Here is a 25,710-nt window from a genome sequence, read left to right as displayed (position 1 = left end):
TAAAGACAAACTTTCACTTGGTACTAAATTTCTATGAGTTAAGTTATTTTATTATAAAATGAGTTGAGAACAAGTCTTAAAGCCTTTGATCCATGAAACTGGAACCTATGAGAGTTTGACTTTTTTTTTTTTTAATATTTGTTTTATTTATTTGACAGACAGAGATCATAAGTAGACAGAAAGGCAGGGGGAAGCAGGCTCCCCACTGAGCAAAGAGCCTGATTCAGGGTTCCATCGCAGGACCCTGGGATCATGACCTGAGCTGAAGGCAGAGGCTTTAACCCATTGAGCCACCCAAGTGTCGTGAGAGTTTGATTTCTTAATCTTCAGTCCTTTCTTTGTTGACTTTGTTGACTTTTTTTGCCTGCCTTTTCTGTCTTATCACATCCTCCATGCCTTCTTCCCTGGTGTCTTAAATTGAGGGTCAGATGGAATTAGGACTTTATAAAGGTGAGTAGATTTTGACTGCAGTCTGGAGGCCTAAGGGTCAAGCCAGGGCTTTACTTTGGTTTTCTTGGTGTTCTTATTTGCTTGTTAGTGACAATTACAGTAACAGGGCAAATACAAAAGTTTTTATAAGAGTTGCTTTTGAGAAAAGAGACAGTATTTTTTTTTCTCAGCTTCCCAATTCAAATTTAGATGCATGGTTTCATTTTCAAAGTAAAAAAAACATATGTTATCATAGCTGGAAAACTGTAGAATATGTTATTAATAGTATTATCTTAATTCTGAAAGGAATGCTAGTGCTCAGAGCTCAAGGAGGGGAAATCTTGACAAAATAATGTAGCCAAGAGTTTCAGCATATGTGATAGTCCTAAATAGCACTTTTCCGCAGTAGATAAATTAAGTCAAGAATAAATGCATATTTGTGGTTCTTTATCTAGAAGCATTCAAGGGATTGAGTGTTTAGGCAACAAAGGGTATAATTGGGATGTGAGCAGTTGAGTCTGTGGGGCTTTTTTTTTTTTTTTTAATCTCTTGCCATTTCCTGGAACACCTTTCCATTCTCTACCAGATGGACTGTGAGGACAGATGGAATAAGATAATCTCTTTGAACAGTGAGAAAATAACCAGAAGATTTGGATCACTTTCAGGGTTGGATAATGTGGAACTATGTTATCTATTAATCTAAGCATATCTACCTTAACCTCATGAAATCAAGCAGTGTTTTTCTGATACTCCATTTGGCAAGCCAAAGCAGAAAGGAATGTGAAAATAACATAAGAAAATTGATCCGTTCTACTCAATGATTAATTTGTCTATTCATGAATAGAGAATAAAGGATCTGGAGAAAAGTTACCTGCCAGACTCCATTGGAGAAAAAAGTTGTTTGTTTCTAATCTCAGTGATGCCATTGGATCAATTAAGGAATAAGTAGAACATCGTTTCCTCAGAGTATGTTTTATGGAAAAATGTTCTGTTGGATATAGGTATACTTAAACACACACATACACACACACACACAAATGAAACCGTGTATTATACTAATCTGCGCTGTGTATCTCCAAGCAACACAGAGGCCTCCCTATTAGCATCTCCCAGGGTGGTGCTTTCCAAAACATCAGTTTATAAACACTAACTTAGAAGAATTTTTATCACTCATTCATTCCTTTAAGAACTGACCTCATGCTTAAAGAGAATGAGGTTAAAAAATGTGATCCCATCATGTTTCATTTGGGATCGGGAGGGAGACAAACCATAAGAGACTCTTAATCTCACAAAAGAAAGTAACGGTTGCTGGGGAGTGGATTATGGACGTTGCAGGGGATATATGCTATGGTGAGTGCTGTAAAATGTGTAAGCCTGACGATTCACAGACCTGTACCCCTGGGGCAAATAATACATTATATGTTAATAAAAATAACTAAAAAAAGGTATGTTCCCTACATAATGTTATATTCAGTGGCCCAGTAATCTGTATGGGCTAGATGTATTGAAGGGAAAAATGAAATATAAGTAGAAGACAGAAGGGCCCAGGAAACACTAAAGCATAAATTGTGTTACACAGAGCTGGCATCCAAGCTGATTTATTTTTTAATTAGTGCTTTTAAAATATATATGCATATATATTTGTTTATTATTATTTATTAGTTATCAAGTAAAATTAACGATTTTTTGAGAAAAAATTAAGTAGTGCAAAGCACAAACGATATATCAGTCGTTCACACCAGTACTCACACAATTGTTAATATTTTGTGATGTGTGCTTATGATCCTTTTCCTTTTCCCAGCCTACCCCCCACCCTTTTTTTTTTATAGGATTGAACTCTTTGTAGGGGATGAGAGGATTTTTTTTCCAGAGGTTCTGAGAGCTCAATATTATATAATGAAGAAAAGAATGACCTTGACCAGAAGTCTGAAACAGCTGAAAGAGTCTTTAAATTATCTGCACTGAAATTTTGTTGTAGAAATGCCACATCCCTATAGTTGAAATAATCACTCATTAAAGGATAATAGTTGTCTAAGTGCCGAGCATAATGCTTTATACGTCATAACTACCCAAGAAATGTTTCTGGAATTGTCTAATCAGGTTTTGTAGTGTGCTATGTCACATCTATTGCCATATGGGTTAAGAAAAAGAGTGCAGAAGATCTAGTAAAGTAAGTGGATTTTCTAGTATTGTTAGTAATGTGGATATGGTGCTGATTTGTAAAAGTATTAGAACAGTTAAATGAAACCGTGTTATTATAGGCAGTCAAGTTACATGACAGGAGCTCTCTGAAGACTCATTTTCTTGGAAGAATAAGTAGGAAAAAAGAAGGATGTATATAGAAATATTCATACAATTAATTCCACCTGCACTTAAAAATTCCTGGAAATAGATGGAGAGATGTATGTCTTTAAATGATAGACAAAATGTTCAAAAATGTTCAGGCATCTTAAATCTTACTATGAATATTTTGTATTCCCTCAGAGTCCCTGGGTAGAATATTTTGTATTCACTTAGGACTCGAGGGTCCGTCTGCCTAACTTGATCTGGACAGCCTGTTCTCCTCTAAGTTGGTATGGATATCCCTTTCCTTTTGGGTGGAGGAAAAATGTCAGAGTAACATTTGGCTTGGTGGAGTTGCATGGAGGAGAAGGTGGGTAAGGTAAGCATCTTTGCCTGGTAATAGGAAGCTAGTGTCCATTCTACTTGGAGCATGGCTCCAAAAAGTGGAAGAATTATCCTCAGTGCCAAGACATTTTTCTTAGCCATTTAGTGGTGGTTTCCCTAGGTACCAGCAATGGTGTTTTGCAGAGTGGTGTTTTTCAATACATAGGGCTTATGCTTCTACAGTCTTAATACTTTTTATTTTGTTTATATTATTATTTTTTAAATAGCCCCAATTCAGGACTTGAACTCATAGCCCTGAGATCAAGACCTGAGGTGAGATTAAGAGTTGGATGTTTAACCAAAATGAGCCATCCAGGTGCCCCAATAGTCTTAATACTTAAAACCCCAAGTCTACATTCTTTCCTCTGAAGGTGTTTGACCGTTATTATTCTTGGCTGGCATCTGATACTGCTTTCTCTTTGAATATCCAGAGCTTCCGTGATTTAGAACACTTAGCTCCATTTTAGAGTGAAGGGAGGGCATAATAAAATATTAAAGAGGAAATTTGACGTCACAGTTTTTAGAGCCTCATCCTTTAAGAAATGACGAGCTCTGAGGAAAAAAAAAAAAAGGACAGGAAGTAACTGAGAAGGGGCGAGTTATCAATAATTACACTTTGAAATCTAATTACAGACATCGGCAGTGGTGGTTGCCGGCCATGGAGAGTATAAAAAAGCGGAGTATTTTAAGCCAGGCTTTATTTATACTCAGGAGGAGACTGATAGGCTGTTATTGTGGGAACCGGCTTCAGCTGCAGTGGCCAAATATGGTGCAGGTATGCACGCACAAAGGCATAGCAGAAGGGCTGGTGCAGCCACTGGCCTGAACTCTGAGCTGCTGTAGACACTCCCTTTTTGCTTCTTGCTGTTCTTTTGGTTCTCCTTTCTGCAGCTGACTGCTTTGCTTCTCCAGACCTGGCCTTCACACATGTAGAATGGGAAATGGATCGGTATGTAGTGCTCAACAGCTGGTTCACGATGCAGGTTTAGAAGGATGATTCTGCGTTGCTGGTCTCAAGCAGTTGAGACTGGTGATGGCCACCCCCAAGTTGCAGACAGCCTAAGTGCTTTCAAAGTTCAGGTTCAGTGTGGCTGCCCACATGTTATGCATGCCCGAAATCTCAATCGCACGACTGCTTTACAGATCTCATGTCAAACAGGGTGAACGTGATAGTTATGTAATTTTGTGTTTGTAGCATTAAAGTCTGCCAGGAGATCTCAGGCAATGTGAAGCGAGGTGCTGGTGGTTGTTGGGAGGAGTCTCGGGCATCTGCGGATGGCGGGAACGCAAGGGGAGGACAGGCCGTGAAGGGGAAGTACTCTGTCACCAGGGGAAGAGAGGGTGAGACATTTTACCATGGTGGGTTTTTCAGAATGGAGCCAGCAAGAAAAAGGAAATGGTTCTCTATAGATATTGTTCACTGATGTGTATGTGTAATAAAGACCATTAACAGCCAAGTGTCATATGCAAAAGAGAAAAAAAACCCATAAAAATGTTACTCTGCCTTGAATGAAAGGTGAACAGGGTATGCAGAAAAACAAAACAAAAACAAACAAAAAAGAACAACCCATAAACACAAAATTAAGTGAGATGTCCTTTGAAAGGACGCATACCACGCACAGAGAAACTCTTTGCACAAACAGTAGCAATAGCTACAGCATACGTGTTTGTTCCTGCCCCCAAACCCCCACCCCGGCTGAGATTCACCGAAGGCGAGCCTGGAGTGTTCATACCACAAAACCTGCCCTGATCTCTCTGGGGCTGTTGAGGTGTGAGCTCGGACGGTTTCGGCTAGGCTTGTGATGGTTATTATTTCACACCATTATCTCAGTTACTCTTCAGAAACCAAACAGTAAATGAAGATGGTGACCCCTGGATATTCATGTTTTCCCAGATAAATAGTAGGAACTTGACATTTGGAGAAGGTGGGGGAGAGAAAGTCATCCAAGTGCTTGTAGGCGCTCGTCTAGGGTTTCCAGAGTGGTCGTAGTTCACTTGGTTTCTCTTAGGCTGAAGTTGTATAGCCCAGCCTGGTCCTATCCTGCACGTCTCGGAGTGATCATCTTTATGTTTTAGGGGTTTATGCTTTCAATGAATGCAACGTGAAACCATATTTGAAAAGTGGTTGACATTTTAGCAGTTAGGAAATAAAATAAAACGGAGCTAAGCACACATACACTTTTTTTTTGGTCACACTCCCACTGCTTTTGCCACGTTAGTGGTCAGGTATCATTTTGTCTTGTTGTGGAGATTTAATGTTGGGCCAAGCACTTTTGCCTCCATACTCTCATGTCTCATGTTAGATAAGCGTTATCATCTATGTTTTAAAGACAACAAAACAGAGAAGTTAAATGTTTTACCTACACCAAATGTTTGTGGCAGTGACGAGATTTGAAGCCAGGCCTTCTAATTCCACAGCTGGTGATCTTTTCACCAGTTGAGTGGGTGACTTTGTTATGGAAGTCTTCCTATAAATTATTTTCTGCTGAGTGGGTTCTACCCTCAATTATCAAGTGAACCCATACACTAAAAAGAACCCATACATTATTCCAGTAGAATAAAAAATATATATATAGGATACCCTGATAATAAAATCACATGTAAGAATATAGTCTTTTTATTTATTTATTTACTTATTTGACAGAGAGAGACACAGTGAGAGAGGGAATACAAGCAGGGTTAATGGGAGAAGCAAGCATCCCTCTAAGCAGGGAGCCCAATGTGGTACTTGATCCCAGGACCCTGGGATCATGACCCAAGCCAAAGGCAGATGCTCAACAACTGAGCCACCCAGGTGCCCCTATTGTATTTTTTTTTTTATCATCACATATGTTAGGGGAAAATAACTTACTGATAAACCAATAATAAATAAGGTTAAATACCACCATTAAGTCTAAAAACATGGATATTAATAAGTGTCATAGTCAAAACACATTAAATTAAGACTCTCTAGCAGTAAAACCGTACAGAAGTGAGATGGTTTGCACATTCTTTAGTTTAAGAATTATGTTAAGTTCGGGATAGTGGATACTTGAAGCCAAGAGAAATTTATCCTGTAAACTAAAGCTATCAAAAGTGTTCAAATTATGTTTGAGTTGCCTTGTTTCATCTTGACGTGAGGAAATAGACCAATAAATCTAATAGGGAGTCATTCGATTGAGAAGGATGGAAGAGGAAGCGTCAGCAGTAAACACGGCCCAGTAAAGACCTACCGCCTCTCCGCCTCTCCACCTCACTCCCTGTGCCATCATCGTCTTCACAGACTGGGCAGGGGCAGTGAGAAGAGATGCTGGGCAAGAAAAGTCAGGCTGCTGCGACCAAATCTGTAATTTCTGCTTCTGAATGAGTGGCCCTGTTTCCCCCACTAACTTAATCCTTTGTACTGAGGGAGTTAAAAAAAATTTTTTTTTTTAGATTTTGCTTTCAGATAGAGCTTGCAAGGTAGATTTGAAAATAAATGTTGACCATTACCTTATCAGATTGTATACAGCCTTATTTTAAACATTCTTTCTGCAAAGGGCCCATTTTTAGCCGAGAGGCCAGCAGGAGACAAGTGGGGAGCAAGACAGTTGTTTGAGGCCTGAGGCAATTATTTGCTTGAGAAAAATTGCTGCCAGATGAGTGGTTTGAAAAATCTCAGGCTACCCATGTGGTCTTTAGTGGGTAGAGGATTAAAGGGAATGGAGTTTCTCCTGTCCTTTATAAATACTTGCTGGACAGCTAATGGGTTTTTGTGTGCATGTGTATTTCCTTTTTCTTTCGGGGAAATTACAAGTCATATAGGAACATCCTGTGATAAAATATATGAAGTTGAGCCTGAGAGACTGGATCAATGAAATTGAAGAAATGTGACCTGGGTCTGTAGCGTGCTGTGTTATAACTAAAGTTCTGGCGTCTGGATTTATCTGCAGGTGACTAACTATAGTATAGCATGAGGCATAAATGAATAGCTTACTCCATCAACAACTTTTAGCATAAAAAGCTTGTAACCCCCATCAAAGAAATCATGCTTACATTTAATTATGCTTAAACTTAAAATGCTTACATTTAAAATTAATATTAACATTTTAAATTTAAAATGCTTCAGTGTTATTTTATTTTAAATTAGTACCCACCCTAGAATTCTCATGAGCCTAATCCCATGTAATCTCAAATACTGTGCTTCTGAATGAGAAGAGTCCTCATTGCATTGCTTAAATGGTATGATAAGTGGCTCTCCTCATTCAGTATCTGTTATTAATCTGAGGAGATCCCTGCATTATGGTGAGACTGGGAGTAGCTGAGATCTGAGTTTCCAAGCAAAGAAACACAGGAAGAATGTTCAACTGCAATTGTTTAATTCTATGAAAACAGGAATGTAGAAATTTTTGAAAATACCAATTAATCTTTTTTCCTTATCTTTTCTCCAAAAAGAAGTTTAAATGTGGCTCCAAAATTAAAAAAAAAAAAAAATTACCTTATTAACATTTTAAGTAACCAATCCTCACTTTAGGAAATTATGTATTAATAAATATTTTATAACCACGAATTACATTCCAAATTATTTGCTTGCCACCTTTCAATAAACTTTGTTCTCTTTTCCGGAGGTAGTGTCAAAGGAGATGTTTATGGAGCTTGGAGAAAGCTTTCCCATCAGCGCTCCAGGAAGTCCCTGTCAGCCAGTCAGAGCAGCCCCACTGGGCTCCTGTGGGTGGATGTCAGAGGCTGGAGGACAGGCTGGTAGCCCTTGATGCCCTTCTGCTGCCCTCAGAGACAGGAGAAAGTGCCACGGTGTGTCCAACCCCCTTACTCTCCCTAACACTCTAACCAGGGGGAAGTGAAGAGGCAGCTGGTCCTTCCAGTGCCAGAACCCCCCTCCACCCCCAGATGGCTTTCAATCTCCTCCCTCCCTCTGCTGGACCCTCTTAGAGAAACCTCTCTCCTTCCCGCTCCTTTCTGGAAATCTCTTTATTTGCAGATCTCAGCAATGGAGGGAAGGTTGACTATGTCTTTTCTTGATATTACCCAGGCATTGGGTACCTGGAACAGGAGAGATATCAGGGGAGTTACAGGGGAGTACCCACACGAGAAAGGTTTTTTTTGTTTTGTTTTGTTTTTAAGATTTTATTATTTATTTGAGAGAGGGAGAGAGAGAACATGAGTGAGGGTGGAAGGGCAGAGGGAGAGGTTGAAGCAGACACCCCGCTGAGCAAGGAGCCCAATGTGGAACTCGATGCCAGGACCCTGGGATCATGACCTGAGCTGAAGGTAGCCTTAACCAACTGTGCCACCCACACGTCACTAGAAAGGTTCTTTCCAGGGGATAACACCTGCTTCTTCTCAGCCCATCAGCTAGAGATGTCCTTTATTTAGCCATATGATTCCCACCTCCTCATATGGGGGAGTAGGGGATTAAAACCTTCAACTGAAATATAATACATACAGAAAAGTACATAGTTCATAATTACACATCTCAATGAATTTTCATAAATAGAAACCCCCATGTAACCAGTATGCAGATGAAGTTTATCTTTTTATAGTGATATTTATTTCTTTTTAAAGATTTATTTATTTTAGAGAGAGAGAGCTCGCAAGAGGGAGCACGCAAGTGAGGGGTTACAGAGGAAGAGAAGCAGACTCCCCATTGAACACTGAGCCTGATGCAGGGCTCCATCCCACAAACCTGAGGTCATGACCTGAGCTTAAACCAAGAGTTGGACTTGCAGCACACTGAGCTAGCCAGGTGCCCCGTGATATTTATTTCAATTATGAAAGCACTTTGTAGGAATTTTGGAAAATTCAGCAAAGTATAAGGAAGAAAATAAAAAGACACTCATTGTACCTAATCCCCCTTGAAGGATTACTAATAACACTGGTGTGTTTTCAGGCTGTCTGTCCCTTCCTCTCTCCCACACTGATTTATGTGTGTCCATAAATACATGCACACTGTACCACAGCCTTGGAAGCTTCGTGCACGTGCACACATACACACAAAACAAGTTCTAAATAGTTGTAGTAACTCGACACACAGATTTTTAGATATTTCACAGCCTGGTCATTGGCTTCATCAGCAGAATGCCAGGGAAAGAAAGGCAGGGAAACTAAAAACCTTCTGTCTCCTTACTTGATGGCAAGGAAGGGGCTTTTTGTGGGAAAGGAGGTTGAAATAAATGACTGACATACATAAAATGGTTCATGGATTTCACTTACCCATTATTTTCCCATTTCTCAGAAAAACGAGGCATTGATGATAGGAGGTTAGGAAGTTCAGACACTTCTCGGTAGAAAACCTCGTCCTGCAAAGCAGAAGTGAGACCTGGAGCCAGACTTTTGGGTCCTTTGTGAAACTGAATGTGAGCAGTTTCTGGGTACTCTGTGAAACTGAACCCCTCGAGGCCCTAGCTTTCGTTTTGGCAGAAGGCCAACTTTATTTTTTTCTTTTATTTTTTAAAATACTTAAAGAGAGAGAGAGCAAGCATGAGGGAGCATGAGCTGGGGGAGGGGTAGATAGAGAGGGAGCCCCCCACTGAGCAGAGAGGGCCGTGTGGGGCTCTATCTCAGGACCGTGACCTATGACCTGAGCCAAAGGCAGACACTTAACTGACTGAGCCACCTAGGCACCCCAGTGTTTTTCTTCTCTTAATTAGCTCCCTTGCAGACATCCAAATAGACCTTAACCACAGTGGCTCTTGTGTTAGCAAAAGGAAGCAGAGTCAAAATGTTGGAAATCAGGCTAGAGGTCTTTTATAACTTGCAGCACAGTGACCTTCCCCATCACTACTAACACGGACGGGAGGATGCCTTCATGGTACTTGGATCTTGCTGAGTTTCCTGCTCACATTGTCAGAAGAGAACAGTTGGCACCAGCTTCCTGTTGCTATTGGTGGCACAGGGCGTGATGCCCGTCTGCCTCTTGGCTGGCCAAGGACTCAGCTTCTGCAAGGGCTTTCCTGGTGCCGGAAAAAATTGTTTCCCACAGAACTGCCTATGCCTGCCTGCCTTTCTTTCTTTCTTTCTTTCTTTCTGTTAAATATAGATTTTATTTATTTATTTATTTAGAGTATGTGCAAGAGTTGGGCAGGGGGCAGAGGGAGAGGGAGAAAGAAAAGCAGACTGCCCGCTGAACTCCATTTCAGGACCGTGAGATCAGGACTGGAGCTGAAATCCGGAGTTGGACGCCCAACCTCCCAGGCGCCCCTGTCATCTTTCTTAGAAATATACTTTATTATCTTCTATATTTGGGATTTATGACACATGCAGAAACTTTATTGGACCTTTTATATTTGTAAAATGTCTTCTTGGATCACTCCTTTCTTCTTGCTGACTCACATTCAGAAACAGCATGACGTGGCCCGTATGTTCACCTGTGTTCTGGTATTGTCTTTGCAGTCGAAATCAGCTGTCTGCCCTGCCTGCCTGCCTCTGTGGTCTGCCTCTGAAAGTCTTAATCGCAAGTAACAACAAACTTGGAGCGCTGCCTGAAGAGATAGGTCAGCTCAAACAGTTGATGGAGTTGGTATGTTACTGATTTTTAAGATGCTCTTTTTATTTGCTTATTAGTTGTAGTCTATCAAGGTAGTCAGAAAGACTCTTTACTACAGTTGGACAGGGCGGCACGTATGTTGCTGGAAGGCTGTGCGTGATAAAGTCATTAAGTGGAGAGAGGAACAGTTTTGGCTTTGCTGTAGCAGACACAGTTCCTGCAATTTAGAGGTTTCCGGTAGTTTACGCTTCCTGAAGTTCACAGGATTTACATTTCCTGAAGTTTGCAGGTTATCATGTGGTAGTTAGATCATTTTTTTTTTCAGATTGCATGTAAATTTGTGAACAAACTATGGTTCAACTGGCAAAATAATGTACAAATAAGTTAATAGGCCATACTTTATGAATATAGATAATTAATTCAGAAAACGCAGAGTGCTCTGATTCTCTAAGGGTTTTAGTAGCCATTGCCCCAAATTGATAAACTCTAAAATGTGACCAAATCCCCAGAGACAAAAAAAAAAGAAAGAAAGAAAGAAAGAAAGAAAAGCAGACTTTATAGATGGGTGGACATGGGTTTGTAAGTGTGCACCTGAGTCTAGAACACTGAGGGCCAATAACTTTACTCTTGTGTGCCAACTCCAGTTCATTTCTTTGGGGCCACGTAGAACACTATGGTGATGATTTATGAGGCCCAGATAGAGAGTGCTGTGACTCTTACATCATGTCTGCATGGGGAGTTGACTAGGAAAGTGACAGCACCCATATCATATTTGGATCAGCTTTGCTTTTAGCATAGAAATGAGGTACTGCTATATAAAGGCAATACCTCAAGGTGAAGAAAGAGTATCTTCTTCAGGACTTACGTGATAGTAGTATCTGACACCTGTTCCAACTGGCTCACACCATAGTTGGAATTGGTTATAAAAATACAGGGGTCTCCTCAAATAGCTAAGCAATCTTGGGAAAAAAGAACAAAACCAGAGGTGTCATAGTCCCAGATTTCAAGATAGCTAACAAAGCTGTGATAATCAGAACAATATGGTACTGGCACAGAAACAGACACACAGATCAGTGGAAGAGGATAGAGTGCCTAGAAATAAACCCATGCTTAGATGGTCAGTTCCCCTATGACAAAGGAGGCAAGAATATACAACGGGGAAAAGATAGTCTTTTCAATTAATGGTATTAGGAAAACTGGACAGCTACATGTAAAATAATGAAATTGGACCACTTTTTTAGACCATACACAAAAATAAACTCAAAATGAATTAAAGATATAAATGTGAGCTCTGAAACTATGAAACTCCTAAAAGAAAACATAGGCAGTAATCTCTTGGACACTGAATAGCCTGAACAATGTATTTATGGATATATCTCCTTAAGGCAAGGGAAAACAAAAACAAAATTAAATATTGAGTCTACACCAAAATAGAAAGTTTTTGCACAGCAAAGGAAACTGTTAACAAAACAAAAAAGCAACCTAGTGAATGGGAGAATGTATCCTCAAATGATTTGTTCAATAAGGAGTTTATATATATTAAATATAATATACTTAACTTATTATATATAGCATATATCATATATAATTTACATATATGATATATATGTTTTATATAATATAAACATATAAATTTATATAAATATATAATATATAACATAAATTTATATAAATATAATATATAATAAAATTATAAATATATTTATAATATAATATATTAGATGATATATTATATATCAAGTATATAATAAAAATTTTATAATAAAATATAAAAAATATAAAAATGTATATAATTAAAAATAAAAAAAACCTGCTAGTCAGATACATTTTTTTCTTTTTTTAAAAAATACTTTTTTTTTTAGGAGTCTGATAAACCACAAAATCCAGATCTGCTAGAATTTGGATTAAGTCATACAAACACAATATAAATCACAGGTTGGTTTTTTCCCACTTTTTGGGCTCCCACAGTTGGGTGGCGCATGGAACACGGTCAGTCTGCTGGAACCTGTTGGCAGCCTGGACGCTGTCACACGGCATGCTGGGCTTAAGCTGATAGCACGTACCCCCATCTGCTGGGCTGCCGGCTGTGACGAGGTAGCCCGAGTGCTGAGCCTGGAGCCGGCCCTACACCAGAGCAGGGCTTTCCTCAGATGCTCCCAGCAGCTGTTGGGCTAGCACTGAGGCAGGAAGTGCAGTGGAATGGCACCGTCTGCAGCCTCGGGACACCCCCAAGCTGTGGGGTGGCCATAAGTGACCCGTTGAACTCTCCTTAGGCAGCCCATACAGAGCCCAGCTCCAGCAAAGGCCGCCCTGCCTCTTCATTACACTAACTGCTCAGTGCTGACTAATCACCTATTACAGGGTCATCGACTGGCCCCTGCTGTCTTTTCTCCACCAGCAATCACGGTTGAATCCTTGAATCCTAGAGTGTGAGAGCCACAGGGGTTTAACAAGTATCTAGTCCAAGCTCTTGACATCTTACAAATGAAAAAACAAACAAACAAACAAAAACCCCAAGATAGAGAGACAGTGTGAGGTATGGAAGGTCCCTGTGGTGTAGCTGAGCTTGTGGCCTGAGCTTGAGCACCTTTACCCTGCACCGTGTGATGGGAAGATAAGGCAAAGCTGCAAATGATACTCTATTCTCTCCTCTCCCCTCCCCTCCCTTTCCCTTCTCGCCTCCCCTACCCTCCCCTCTCTTCTCCTTTCCTCTCCTCTCCTCTTCTCTCCTCTCTTCTTCTACTGTACTCTACTCTACTCTCTCTCTTAATTCCAATGTAGTTGACATACAGTGTTCTATTAGTTTCAGGTCACAAAACAGTGATTCAGCACTTTGACAGACCCCCTGGTACTTATCATGACAAGTGTCCTCCTTAATCCCCATCACCTATTTCATCTGTCCCCCCACCAACCTCCCCTTGGTAACCATTAATTGGTTCTCTCTAGTTTAAAGTGTTTCTTGGCTTCTTTCTTTCTCTCTCTCTTTTTCCTTTGCTCATTTGTTTTGTAAATCCTGCATATGAGTGAAATCATATGGTATTTGTCTTTCCCTGACTTATTTCACTTAGCATAACACTCTAGCTTCACATATGTTGCTGCAAATGACAAGATTCCATTCCTTTTTATGGCTGAATAATATTCGTGTGTGTGTGTTCCATAGTTCGGCTATTGTAAATAATGCTGCAGTAAACATCCGGGAGGCATGTAGCCCTTTGAAGTAGTATTTTTATATTCTTTGGGTAAATACCCAGTAGTGTGATTGCTGGATCATAGAGTAGTTCTACTGTTAACTCTATGAGGAACCTCCATACTGTCTTCCTCAGTGGCTGCACCAGTTTGCACTCCACTGAGAAAGGAACAGCGCATAAGAGTTCCTTTTTCTCCACATTCTCACCAACATTTTTTGTTTCTTGTGTTTTTGATTTTAGTCTTTCTGACAGGTGTGAGGTGATACCTCATTGTAGTTTTGATTTGCATTTCCCTGATGAGTGATGTTGAGCATCTTTTCGTGTGTCTGTTAGTTATGTTTGCCTGTCTTCATTGGAGAGATGTCTGTTCATGTCTTCTGCCCCCTTTTTAAGCTGGATTATTTGTTTTTGGGGGTGTTGAGTTGTATAAGTTCTTTATGTATTTTGGATATTGACCCTTTACCGGATATGTTATTTGCAGATATCTTCTCCCATTCAGTAGGTTGCCTTTTAGTTTTGTAGATTGTTTCCCTTGCTGTGCAGAGCTTTTTACTTTGATGTAAATTCCAATAGCTAATTTTTGCTTTTGTTTCCCTTGCATCAGGAGACATCTAGAAAAATATTGATATGGCTCATGTCAGAGACCCTACTACCTGTGCTCTCTTTGAGAATGTTTATGGTTTCAGGTCTCACATTTAGGTATTAATCCATTTTTTAATTTTTGTGTAAGGTGTAAAAAAGTTGTCCAGTTTCATTGTTTTGCATGTAACTGTCCAGTTTTCCCAACACCATTTGTTGAAGAGACTTTTTCCCATTGGATATTCTTACCTATATTGTCAAAGAGTAATTGACCATATAATCAGGGATTTATTTCTGAATTTTGTGTTCTGTTCTATTGATATACATGTCTGTTTTTGTACCAGTGCCATAGTGTTTTGATTACTGCAGCTTTGTAATATAACCTGAAGTTTGGAATTGTAATGCCTTCACCTGTGCTTTGCTTTTTCAAGATTGCTTTGGCAATTTTGGAGTCTTTTGTGGTTCCATGTAAACTTTAAGGATTGTTTGTTCTAGGTCTGTGAAAAATGTTCTTGGTATTTTGATAGGATTGCATTAAATGTGTAGATGGCTTTGGGTTTAGATATTTTAACTATTTATCCTTCCAGTCCATGAGCATGGAATGTCTTTCCATTTCTTTGTGTCTTCTTCAATTTCTGTCATCCATATTTTATAGTTTTTAGAGTACATGTTTTTTCCTTTTTGGTTAGGTTTACTGCTAGGTATTTTTTTATTTTGGGTATAATTATAAGTGAGATTAGTTTCTTAATTTCTCTTTGTGCTACTTCATTATTAGTGTATAGAAATGCAACAGATTTCTGCACATTGATTTTATATCCCAAGACTTTAATGAATTCATTGATCAGTTCTAGTTGTTTTTTGGTGGAGTCTTTAGGGTTTTCTATATAGAGTATCATGTCATGTGTAAATAGTGACAGTTTTCTTCTTTGCCAAATTGGATGGCTTTATTTCTTTTGGTTGCCTAATTGCTGTCAGCAAATCTAATTTTAAATGTACCGGTAGCCACATTTTTTTAAAAAAGCAAGTAAAATTAATTTTAATAATATATTTTATTTCATGCAAAATGGCTAAAATATTATTTTAGCATGTATGCAATATTAAGTTAATGAGATCTTTTATATTTTTCTTATATTAAGTCTTTGAAGTCCAGTATATATTTTACATGGACAGCACCTCACTGGTTGGACCAGCCATATTTCTCATGCTCAGTAGTCATGTATGGCTGGGGCAGCTCTGAAGCCTGTGTTCTTGAACTGTGTGAGCAAGCATGATCTTTGTGAAAAGCATTTATTTCTGACGTTGGTGAATACTTAATCAGTTGCCATTTATTTAACCACAAAGGGTGACTGGCCTTGCTTAAGGTCACAGCCTAAAAAAAGATTAGTTTCCATCCGTTCTTATTTATCTTTCATCTCTTTTTGCTTAAAATAGTAGTGCTACTGGGGTGCCTGGGTGGCTGTCGTTAAGCATCTGCCTTCAGCTCAGGTCATGATCCAGGGCCCTGGGTTCAGGCCCGGCGTTGGGCTCCCTGCTTGGCAGGAAGCTTGTTTCTCCCTCTCCTGCTCCCCCTGCTTCTCTTCCTTCTCTTGCTGTGTCTCTTTCTGTCAAATAAATAAATAAAATCTTGAAAAAAATAGTGCTACTACAGGTAACCATGTCAAATGATTTTTAGTTATCATTTGGAAAGAAATTCCCTGGAGAGTCTCAAGTAATTCTAGACTTGCTTCTGGGGCTTTTGTTTTATAGTTACATGGTAACCAACTCAAAAAATTTGGGAGTCAGCTCCCTTCCCCCACCCAAGGATTCAGAGTACCTGAAGGCAATTAAGTGCTGATAAAATCACTCTGCTTATCAGGCTCTCAGCATTGTTTAGCTTTTTTGGAAGAAATATTTTTAAATTGCACATCAGACTTGAAGAATATACTAAATGGAGTCGTAAACCCTTTCCTCTTCCAAGTGGGAGTATTGCAGAGTCCTCATCGGCCAGAAAAACAAAAAAACTGTAGCTCTCTGCAAGAAAGGGGGAGTCCTCTCTAATTTTTAAGAGGAACTAAAATTGGAAAACGCCATCTTATCATCTTAAATATATCACAGTTATCTGAAAATAAAACAAAAAGCATTGCCATGCAGTGACTGTCTCATCCAGCCATCTGAGATTATGCAGAGAACAAAGTTGATCTTCCTTCCATGAAGAAGCCATTAAGAAATACCTATGGAGATGTCCCTTTTTGAATCAATGAGAGGCCAGCAGAGAGTTAGTTCCATGTTGTTTCAGATGCAAGAGAATCTAAGGAATCCTGGCACTGTGGCGCTAACCCCTCTAGGGTCATTGCTGATGGGAATGATCTAGATCTTTCCAAGTCTCTTGGCCACTTTGAATTACTTCTGTCCCTCTTGTACTCTCAGAGCTGTAGCTGTAATCTATATGTTGCTTTTTAAGTGTTTGTATCTGAGTATTCTTTCTGTAAGAGAAAGAGAAAAAGCCCTGGTATTTACTGAGCACCTATTATATGCTCAGCATTCTACTAGGTAAATTACTTGGAGTATTTTATATAATCTTGACAGTGACTCAGCAATGTAGATGCCGTGTCTACATTCTGTAGATAAGTTTGAGTTTCAGAATTTCCCAAAGCTGTGGGACTATGGAGTGGTGCAGCTGGGATGAAAACCAGTTCTGTATGATGAAAGCCCCAACCCTTTGAACAGCGCCACACAGCTGTGCTTGCTAGATCTTCTTCTAGATGACAAGTCTCATGTTTTCTTTGTCGAGTTCCTGGTTCACCTTGCAGTGGTTTTCCCATTAAAGTTGGGGCAGAGCACAAACAGCCAAAAGTGAACCAGAGAATGAATGTTACAAAAATAGGGGCAGTGTCTCTGTGGAAGTTTCTTCGTGGAGGAACTAAAGGCAGTCGGGAAGGTCAGTAGAACATTCTGGTATTGACTAAACCTTGCTTTACTCATCAAAACCACATTAACATTTGGAGACATGGTTCCTTTACTGTCAAACCATGCCTGAAGGAAAAGGCATGTTGAATATTTGGTAAGAGATGCTGGGTGAATGGCCTATGTTATAATTTCCAGACAGCTGTGAAGACAAGCACACTGAGTTAGAGCACAGTGAAGGTGAGTTTCCTCATGGTTCTCTGTGCAAGCTGACATCCTGGGGTCCAGGGATGCTCTAGCCGTCATGTGGTTTCTTTCCATTTGTCTTTACCCAACTCAGGCAGTGAAAATTATGGCTTCCGGCTTTTACCTCCATATAAGTGAACATAGTATCCATGATCCAGAAACCTACTCTGACCACTGAGGAGCTAACGGGGTCTGACACAAGTAATAACTGATAGAAAGGTGCATTTACTGGGATGAGACATCTCATTTTTATTCTCTTTTCATGAAATGTTTATTTGTGTGGGGAGTTTGAATTCAAGGATTGATTATAGACACAGGGTGTACTGGCCTGCTTCTGAGGAAAATCCCTTCTTCATTTCCATCCATAGCATTCCAGCCTCTGAGCTAGGTGTAGGGGAGACATAAATTCCTGTGTTTGCCATAATCATTTTTCCACTTGCAGTCTCTGGAGATGCCTTCTAATGTCTCCAGTTTCTGTGTGACAGTTAGAAATCCCTGGCTTGTGTAAGATCCATTCTGTTGAAGAGCAATGGGGTGGGACAGATGTTTGTGGGTATATGAAAGGGTGTGAAATAGAGTTTTATATGGAAGGAGGCTTCCAGTAAGCATTGAGAGGTGGTAATTTATCATACCAGTGGTTTCTTGAGAAAGTCTTGAGTTTAAATGAACATATTGATTTTTCTTTAAAAAAAAAAAAAAAAAAGTTCTGGCTACAAGCATTGAGGTTTCTGATTGCTAAGAAATCTAAATTGACATTATTCCTAAGGGAGTTAAGTATCTATCTTTCAAAAACTCTTCATTATTTCTGTTGTGATAAATGCATTTTCTTAGTATTGCAAGGAAATTTGGATTTTTTAAATCTTTGCCACTTCTTTTTACATAGGCACAGAGAGGTTAAGACATTTACCTTAAGTTACACAGTGAATCATACAACAGACATTCCCCCCCAAAACAACATGATCCCATGATGGGAGCTAATAGCTTGAATTTCCTGTCAGAATGTTTGCATTTCCTTCAGTTAAATAAAGAGTTACATTGATTACAAAAATATGACTTCAGCAGTTTTATAACCATACTAGGTTTTTGAAAGCCAGAGAGTCAGAGCAAGGTAGCTCATGAGAATACCATGTGCTTTTCCACAGGGTGGCCCAGTCTCACTGGATATCTTTTCTAAGCAAGACCATCTTGACCCAGTATGCAGCAGTTGTGTTGGTTTTCATTAGAGGTTACTCCTTAAAAAAAAAAACTTTTTTTCTTCTTTTTTTTTTTAGTGTTATTTTCTGAAAGTGAACATTACCTAGTTTAATAATCCAAATTAATCTGATGTTTTAAATCCTTGTCATTTTTGCATCCTGAAGGGTAAATTGACAACTAGCACTTAATAACAAAAATATATTAGTTTCCAATGTGCATTAAAGACTTCTAGATATTTCCTTTATTGCTTGGAAGAGCTGGTATGAAATGACTCTGAAGTTTTTCCTTCGGTTACCCAAAAACATGTTGATTAAACCAGTGAGAAAAAGTATATTTAAGTCATAGTTAAAATTCTCCATTTTGTTTTTTTATCTCAATGACTAAATTAGACTGGCCATAAAAACTGAAGTATGAGTATTTATGTTAACATTTAATAATTAGATTCATTTCTGTATAAAAAAGAATAGAATTAGTCAATATTTATGACATCCTTATGATTTCTTTTTGGCTTGCCTATACATTTGCAATATTATAATGGTAAATATATGATAATCTGATTCACTGAAGCTTGTAATAAGTATTTCTGAGTTATAGCTTAGGGGCTAATAGAAAATTCAGAAGGGATTCATTTGGCCCTTCTAAGAAGCCACTGAATCTGGAATTCATAGCTTGGCAAATTCTCACTAAAGTAGGAGGCATTGGTATTATTTATTTATTAAATTTACTTTCCTAAATGTTATCTTTTTAAAATGAACTCCACATTTTAAAAAACATACCTTAGGCTAAATGTGGACAGACATGTACTAGAGAACCAGACCATTCTAAGAATATTATTTTTTCATGTTCTGAACTGAAACATCTTACCCAGAACAGAGTATTATCCTCTCTTTCCTACTCCTCATTCCCCAGCTAATTAAGACATGGATTTTTTTATTTTTGTGATGAAATTCATAGCTCTTTAAAATTTAGCAAGTTTCAGTAACTGGGGGGCAATAGAGTTTTGCATAGTTTCTACAATATTGTTTATACAATAGTGAAAAGTCTTTACCTTGCTTTCATGATAAATCTGCCTGGGCATTTCCCCCCTCATTATTTTGGCAGGACAGGAAATTACTGACAGCAGAGTACTATTAAAATAATTTGACCCTCACTATACACCCTTCTAAATGTAAATGGACAATTGGACTTTGTGTTTCTAATTGTCTACAGATGTCCTATCCTGTAGGTCAGAAGGAAAAACTCTTTATCATTATGTTTTTTGTTTTTATTTTAAGTGTGAATTGGGTAACGGCTTTCTTTACTAGTAAGTAAGCATTTAAATATAGCTGAAGGAGCTTGGTTTTCCTTAATAAAGCCATTATGTTAGAAATGCATGTTAGAGGGCGCCTGGGTGGCTCAGTGGGTTAAGCCGCTGCCTTCGGCTCAGGTCATGATCTCAGGGTCCTGGGATCGAGTCCTGCATTGGGCTCTCTGCTCAGCGGGGAGCCTGCTTCCTCCTCTCTCTCTCTCTCTCTCTCTCTCTGCCTGCCTCTCTGCCTACTTGTGATCTCTGTCAAATAAATAAATAAATAATCTTTAAAAAAAAAAAAAAGAAATGCATGTTAGAAAAAAAAAAAAACTACCTTATATTTAGGGAAACAAGCATACCCTTTCTGGCTAACCAGAGGGTAACCAACAAAATGCAAGGTGAATACAGTACCCCCCCCAAAATAGGATAAGACTGAATGAGACTTTAGGCCGTAAATTGCCTAAATATATCTGTTATCTGTTTCCCTCTACCCTCTTTTTTTTTTAAAGAGCGATTTTTGGGGAGCACCTGCACGGCACATTGGTTGAGTATCTGAATCTTGATTTAGGCTCAGGTTGTGGTCTCCAGATCTTGGGATCGAGCCCCGTGTCAGGCTCCGTGCTCAACAGGGAGTCTGCTTGGGATTCTCCCGCTGCCCCTCCCCCTTCAAAGTAAATAATAAAAGAATGATGTTTTAAGGAATTCTGTCCTTTTGGGTTGCCTGGGTGGCTCAGTCATTAAGCATCTGCCTTTGGCTCAGGTCATGAGCCCAGCCAGGATCCTGGGATCCAGCCCTGCATGGGGCTCCTTGCTTGGTAGGAAGCTTGCTTCTCCCTCTTCCACTCCCCCTGCTTGTGTTCCCTCTCTCCCTGTGTCTCTCTGTCAAATAAATAAATAAAATCTTTAAAAAAAAAATTCTGTTCTTGAAACTTCTGAAAATTGTCAGTTTCGTATAAAAAAATTTGATTACCATAAACTGCAAAAAGGGTCTTTCTCATGTGCTCCCTCACAGACTTATAAAAACTTACTATAGATGTCAGTAACATAACTTTTCTAGAGAGATGGAAAATTCCCACTGTTTCTTCCCTCACGACTCCTCCCTCCCGCCAGCCATCACCAGTGTGACTGTGCCTGCCTGCGAGTTCATAGAATGATTCACTGTCATACATTGCTAGCACTTACCTGTGTACCCTTTATGTGAGGGCTCTTCTCAAAGAGAATAGAATGGCACCTCTTGCTTATCTGTGACTTGGCTGACAGAAAGATAAAGGTTTCTTTTGAAAAGATTTGGTTGTGGGTATCTGTGACTGATCAGATGCCGTCATCGTCGGGAAAAGGTAGCATTTCACTTTCTCCTTCTGGTGTACGGAAGTATATACAGAGACACAGAATTATTTACTGACTCCATGAGAGGCTCAGTGACAGAACACATCTCTGGACCTTTTAATTCTGTAATTCCTTCCTCCGACTCTTATTTCTCTGCAGATGTACTCATGGGTTTTTGTTTTTAAACACTAGGGATGTTTTTCATGGAATTCCATGTGACTTTTCTGGGCTAGGAGGGCTGCATCCACAGCCAGCCTGGGGGTGACGCCTTTGCACACCCAACGCTGTGAGCCTGTCACACGCTGCCTTGCCTGGGTCAGACGTGGAGCTCGGAGCAGCACCGCGGCTGATCGAGCTGTGTAGTAGACTCAGTCTCTGCGGAGGGCTTCTTCCTTCCCGGTAGCCAGAGTGGTTTTAGTCCTCAGTTGGCAGCCTTGTGACCTTCCAGATTGGCAGGTCACCTGAGGATTTTCAGATGAGAAGGGATAAGAGGCCAGCAGTCCCCTTTGTCCTGCACAGTCCTGCTCTTACATGGAGCCCAGGGGTTGCTGGGATTGGGTCGATGGTGAGCTCTCCTCTGAGTGAATGTGAAACTGCTTTGCTGCCTTGTGAAGGGGGTGGGTGGTAGGTTCAGAAGTGATGTGGGGGAATTTAAAGACTCAGTCTCAGTGGGATCAAACCTAGCCCAAGTATATCTGTGATTCTTCCCTTTCAAGCAGGACCTGCAAAGGATCAGTGTCTTATGTTGGAGCACCCCAGGGTTCCAGCCGTGAGGCAGAGTGAGAGTGTCAACAGAAATGGACTTTAGAAATTTCATCCAATATTTATTGATCCATTACTTCATACCTGGCATTCTGCTTGGCACCAGGAAGATGGAGTGAATAAGACCCAGTATCTTCCCTCTAGGATCTCACAGGTTCATAAGAGAAGGCAAATGTGTGAGCATATGAATACAGTGATAGATTATGCATAGGGCCACAGAGGAAATAGTGGTCATTCTGCCTGGGTGTTAGTTTGGCGGGGGTGGAGGGGTGGTAAGAGGTCTCAGAGAGGAGTGATCCTTGAATTAATCTTGGAAGATATAGGTGGGACAAGAGGACAATATTAGGAAATGGCACACCAGGCAGGGAGGAGCCTGACTAGGTTTGGGACTGTGAAATACCAGGGCATTGCGCTGGTGACAGCAATTGGTAAGGCTATGGCTTGAGGATGCAAGGGAAGGCTTTCAGACGGATGGTGCTGGAGAAGTAGACCTGAACCGTGGCTGCTGGGCCCTGCCGCGGAGTTTGGTGGGTTTCACAGGAGCTGTTGCAAATGTCTGAGCTGGTAAATGACATAGTGAAATGCACACTCTGGTAGCTCTGGGAAAGATGGGTCTGGGCAGCAGACCGATGTAAGGAACCCATCAAAGAGACCATTATAGTGTCCCAGGAGAGGGAGTGTGGCTCTGGACTGGAGAGTAGCTGGGATGAGGTGGGGAAGAACAGAGCAGAGCTTCCAGAGAAGGAGGAAGAGTGGGATGGAGGGAGAGAATAAGCAGATTGTAAATGTCGTAACTTTCATTTTGCCTGTGTCGAGAGGTGGTTCCAATCAACGATCAATGGGATATTAGAGTTTCAGTATAAAAAAAGATGACATCCACATGCCCCACAGTCTTGATTGTAAAATGTACTTAAAGGTTTTTAGGTCCATCAAGTTCCCACCCTTCCAGTAAGAGCTCCATTTTATCTAAATAGTGCATCCAAAAGATGCATTAATAGTCACAGTTTCTCACTGTAAAATGTGTTCGGTAAGTAGGATATGTAACCTTCTATTTCAAGGCACTGTGGGATGGTGGCTTAACAGTAGGCGGGCACTCGTTTTAAGTGTTGACTGCCTTGGATGCCTGACGTAACCTCTGTGAGCCTCGTTTTTCTGACTGTAAATGTTAAGCTGTGAATGCTGCCTCATGTGTCCGTCATGAGAATTATGAGGTTGAAGCCCATGAGCACAGCAGACACAAGGCCCTCAGAATAGCCCAAATACTTCACACATCCTTCCTTTCTCCTCTTTTTTTCTGCTCAGAGGATGTTCAAAATGGTACACTTTCTTTTTCTGTTCTGTGCTAAGCCTTACTTCTCCAGGGATGTACTGACCAAGATAAAAAGGTACTTGAATAGTTGTCCTCATATGTAAATTCCTTAAGAAGCCTTCACATGAAATGTTTGATTTCCTGGAAAAGGGTGTTTATCATTTCTGCCTTTGCTTTTGGTGCAGGATGTCAGCTGCAACGAGATCACGGCCTTGCCCCAGCAGATAGGTCAGTTGAAATCTCTACGGGAACTGAATGTCAGAAGAAATTACCTTGAAGTTTTACCACAAGGTAAAAAGCAATAAACCAGGAGATGCTTTTTTTTTGATTGCTTTTTGTTCACTTATGTGAAGAAGGTAGTTTGTCTAGTCATGTTTGTGTATGCCTAATGATATTAATTATTAATTAATTGTATGAATATGAATATATAAATTTCACATGCAGTTAACAAAAAGTTAATATTCAACTTTTAATTTTCCTCAAGGAGTACGGCAATGCGATCATTCTCCTGTTTAAGGCTGTGTGTGCATGTTGGTTTGTTCGGGCTCACGTAACAAAGTATTACAGATTGAGTGGCTTGAACATCAGAAATTTATTTTCTCACAATTCTGGAGGCAGGAATCTAAGACCAAGGTGTCTTCTGAGGCTTCTGTCCTCGGCTTACAGATGGCTTGCTTCTCCCTCTGTCCTCACAGCATCTTCCTACCTGATGACTCCTTTGAAGGCCTTATCTCCAGACACAGTCACATTCTGAGGTCCTGGGAGTTAGGACTCCAACAACGTAGGAAAACTGGGGACACACGATTCAACTCATAACCCAAGGCAGCATGAATTGTTTTGGTATGGATGTGTGATGTTCTGGAACATCGAGCTAACACTGTAGGTGATGTGCTTGGTCTTGTAGCCCCAGCTGTTAGGACTTCTGGCTTTGGACACCTGGTCACCCTGGTTGGGAGCCACCCCCTATGCTTCAGGTGAGGGTACTAGCCCTGCTGAGTGGTCCTTGGACGAATGTCACTGGTAGTTTTGGTGAGTCTCCCAAAGGCTAGAAGGAAGGATCCTCCAGAACCTCAGCAGTGAGACTGGAGCCAACCTCAGGCAGACTCTTCCCTGCATCTGTGGGCTTCTACAGTACGTTGCTCCGATACTTCGTCTCTGAGTTCAGAGAGAAAGATGCATTTCTTCAGAAAGTGTGCACCCTTCAGAACCTTGACTAGCAGCTTTGTAGATGGTGGTGGATCTGAATTGCCTATTTTGGGGATTCTTGTTCAGACTTGCATCAGAATGAGTTGATGAGCCATAAAATATTGAATGCTTTCCCAAACACGTTTTCTCATTTCCAAAGATTGCATTGATTTCCTTCAGTTTCATTTAAGGCCACCAGGCATACCGGGTTTCAAATATATATTTAAAATTATACCTCAGAGCAAAAGCACGTATTTGGAAACAAGAACGAAAGCATTTGGTTAATGTGATAGAACGGCAGCTAGTCAAGAACTGCCTGACTTTTATTATTCTCTTCCTGCATCTTGGTCTTTGGCCTGAAGGCAAGCAGATGAAGCTCATGGAAAGGAAAGAACTTTATAAAATGCGGTGTGCTTTATAGATGGGAGGTTTGAGTGGCTACCTGCCATCCGTCGCTTTTCCTGCACTGACCTGCCTTTTAAAGAAGTTGAATTAGAAACTCTTTTGGCATAAGGATGTATTAATTTATTACTTGAGATAATTTGGTATGAAAACTGGTTTTTTTCATTCTGTCATTGGCTAGCCCATTTTGTATGGAAATGGTTTTTCTTGGTTTGAGCAAGCACAAAGGGAAACACTCTTACTAACTACACATGTGTAAGCATTTAAACCTTTTGTGACATTAAAGAAAACTAGCCTCTAATTGTAGCCCTCATGCTAATCATTGAAAAATCATTACAGATCATCAAACTCTCATTTTCAAAGGAAAAATGTAGTAGAGTCATTTCACTGATGCCTATAATATTTAGAAACGTGTCAACGTTGTGTCTGCAAACCGAGGTTTTTCTTTGCTCTCAGCACTCCCTACCCTCTTACCTTAAGAGCATTCCTTTCTCTTGAAAAGATCAGTCACACCATTTCTATCCTTTTTATAATTGTGTTTTCCCAGGTTTAATATTTTAAAAATATATTCAAAACTAAAACTTCAGTTTACTAGAAAAATCTCTCTTTTTTTAAAACATAACTTCCTGAATATCAAGTTTCTTTTTTGCTTCACTCTAGAGAACTCTATTAACAAAAGAGTATTGATAGTGCTTTCAGGCAGTGAATTTGAAGACTTTCCATATTTACTTGTTTTTCCTCTGTGAGTACCCCTCCCCATATGCTTTCAATCTGAGAAGGGCGAACAAGT

General features: G+C 40.0%; 1 protein-coding gene across 5 annotated transcripts in view; it reads left to right on the top strand.

Annotated features, from left to right (window-relative positions):
* LRCH1 (leucine rich repeats and calponin homology domain containing 1) overlaps positions 1-25,710 on the top strand; it is a 196,309-nt gene that overhangs the window by 107,516 nt on the left and 63,083 nt on the right. For all 5 annotated transcript variants that reach the window (XR_009400036.1, XR_009400037.1, XM_059378050.1 and 2 more), the window contains exons 3-4: positions 10,465-10,591; positions 23,519-23,624. Coding sequence is in view for 3 of the 5 variants with exons in the window: in XM_059378050.1 (XP_059234033.1) it covers positions 10,465-10,591; positions 23,519-23,624 (233 nt within the window). In the remaining 2 variants the exon portion in view is untranslated. The remainder of the gene's footprint in view (positions 1-10,464; positions 10,592-23,518; positions 23,625-25,710) is intronic.

This window comes from Mustela nigripes, chromosome 15 (assembly GCF_022355385.1).
Source record: "Mustela nigripes isolate SB6536 chromosome 15, MUSNIG.SB6536, whole genome shotgun sequence".
Classification (NCBI taxonomy): Eukaryota; Metazoa; Chordata; class Mammalia; order Carnivora; family Mustelidae; genus Mustela; species Mustela nigripes.
Note: the sequence above shows the minus strand (reverse complement) of the source record. Positions and strands in the feature narration are given on the sequence as shown.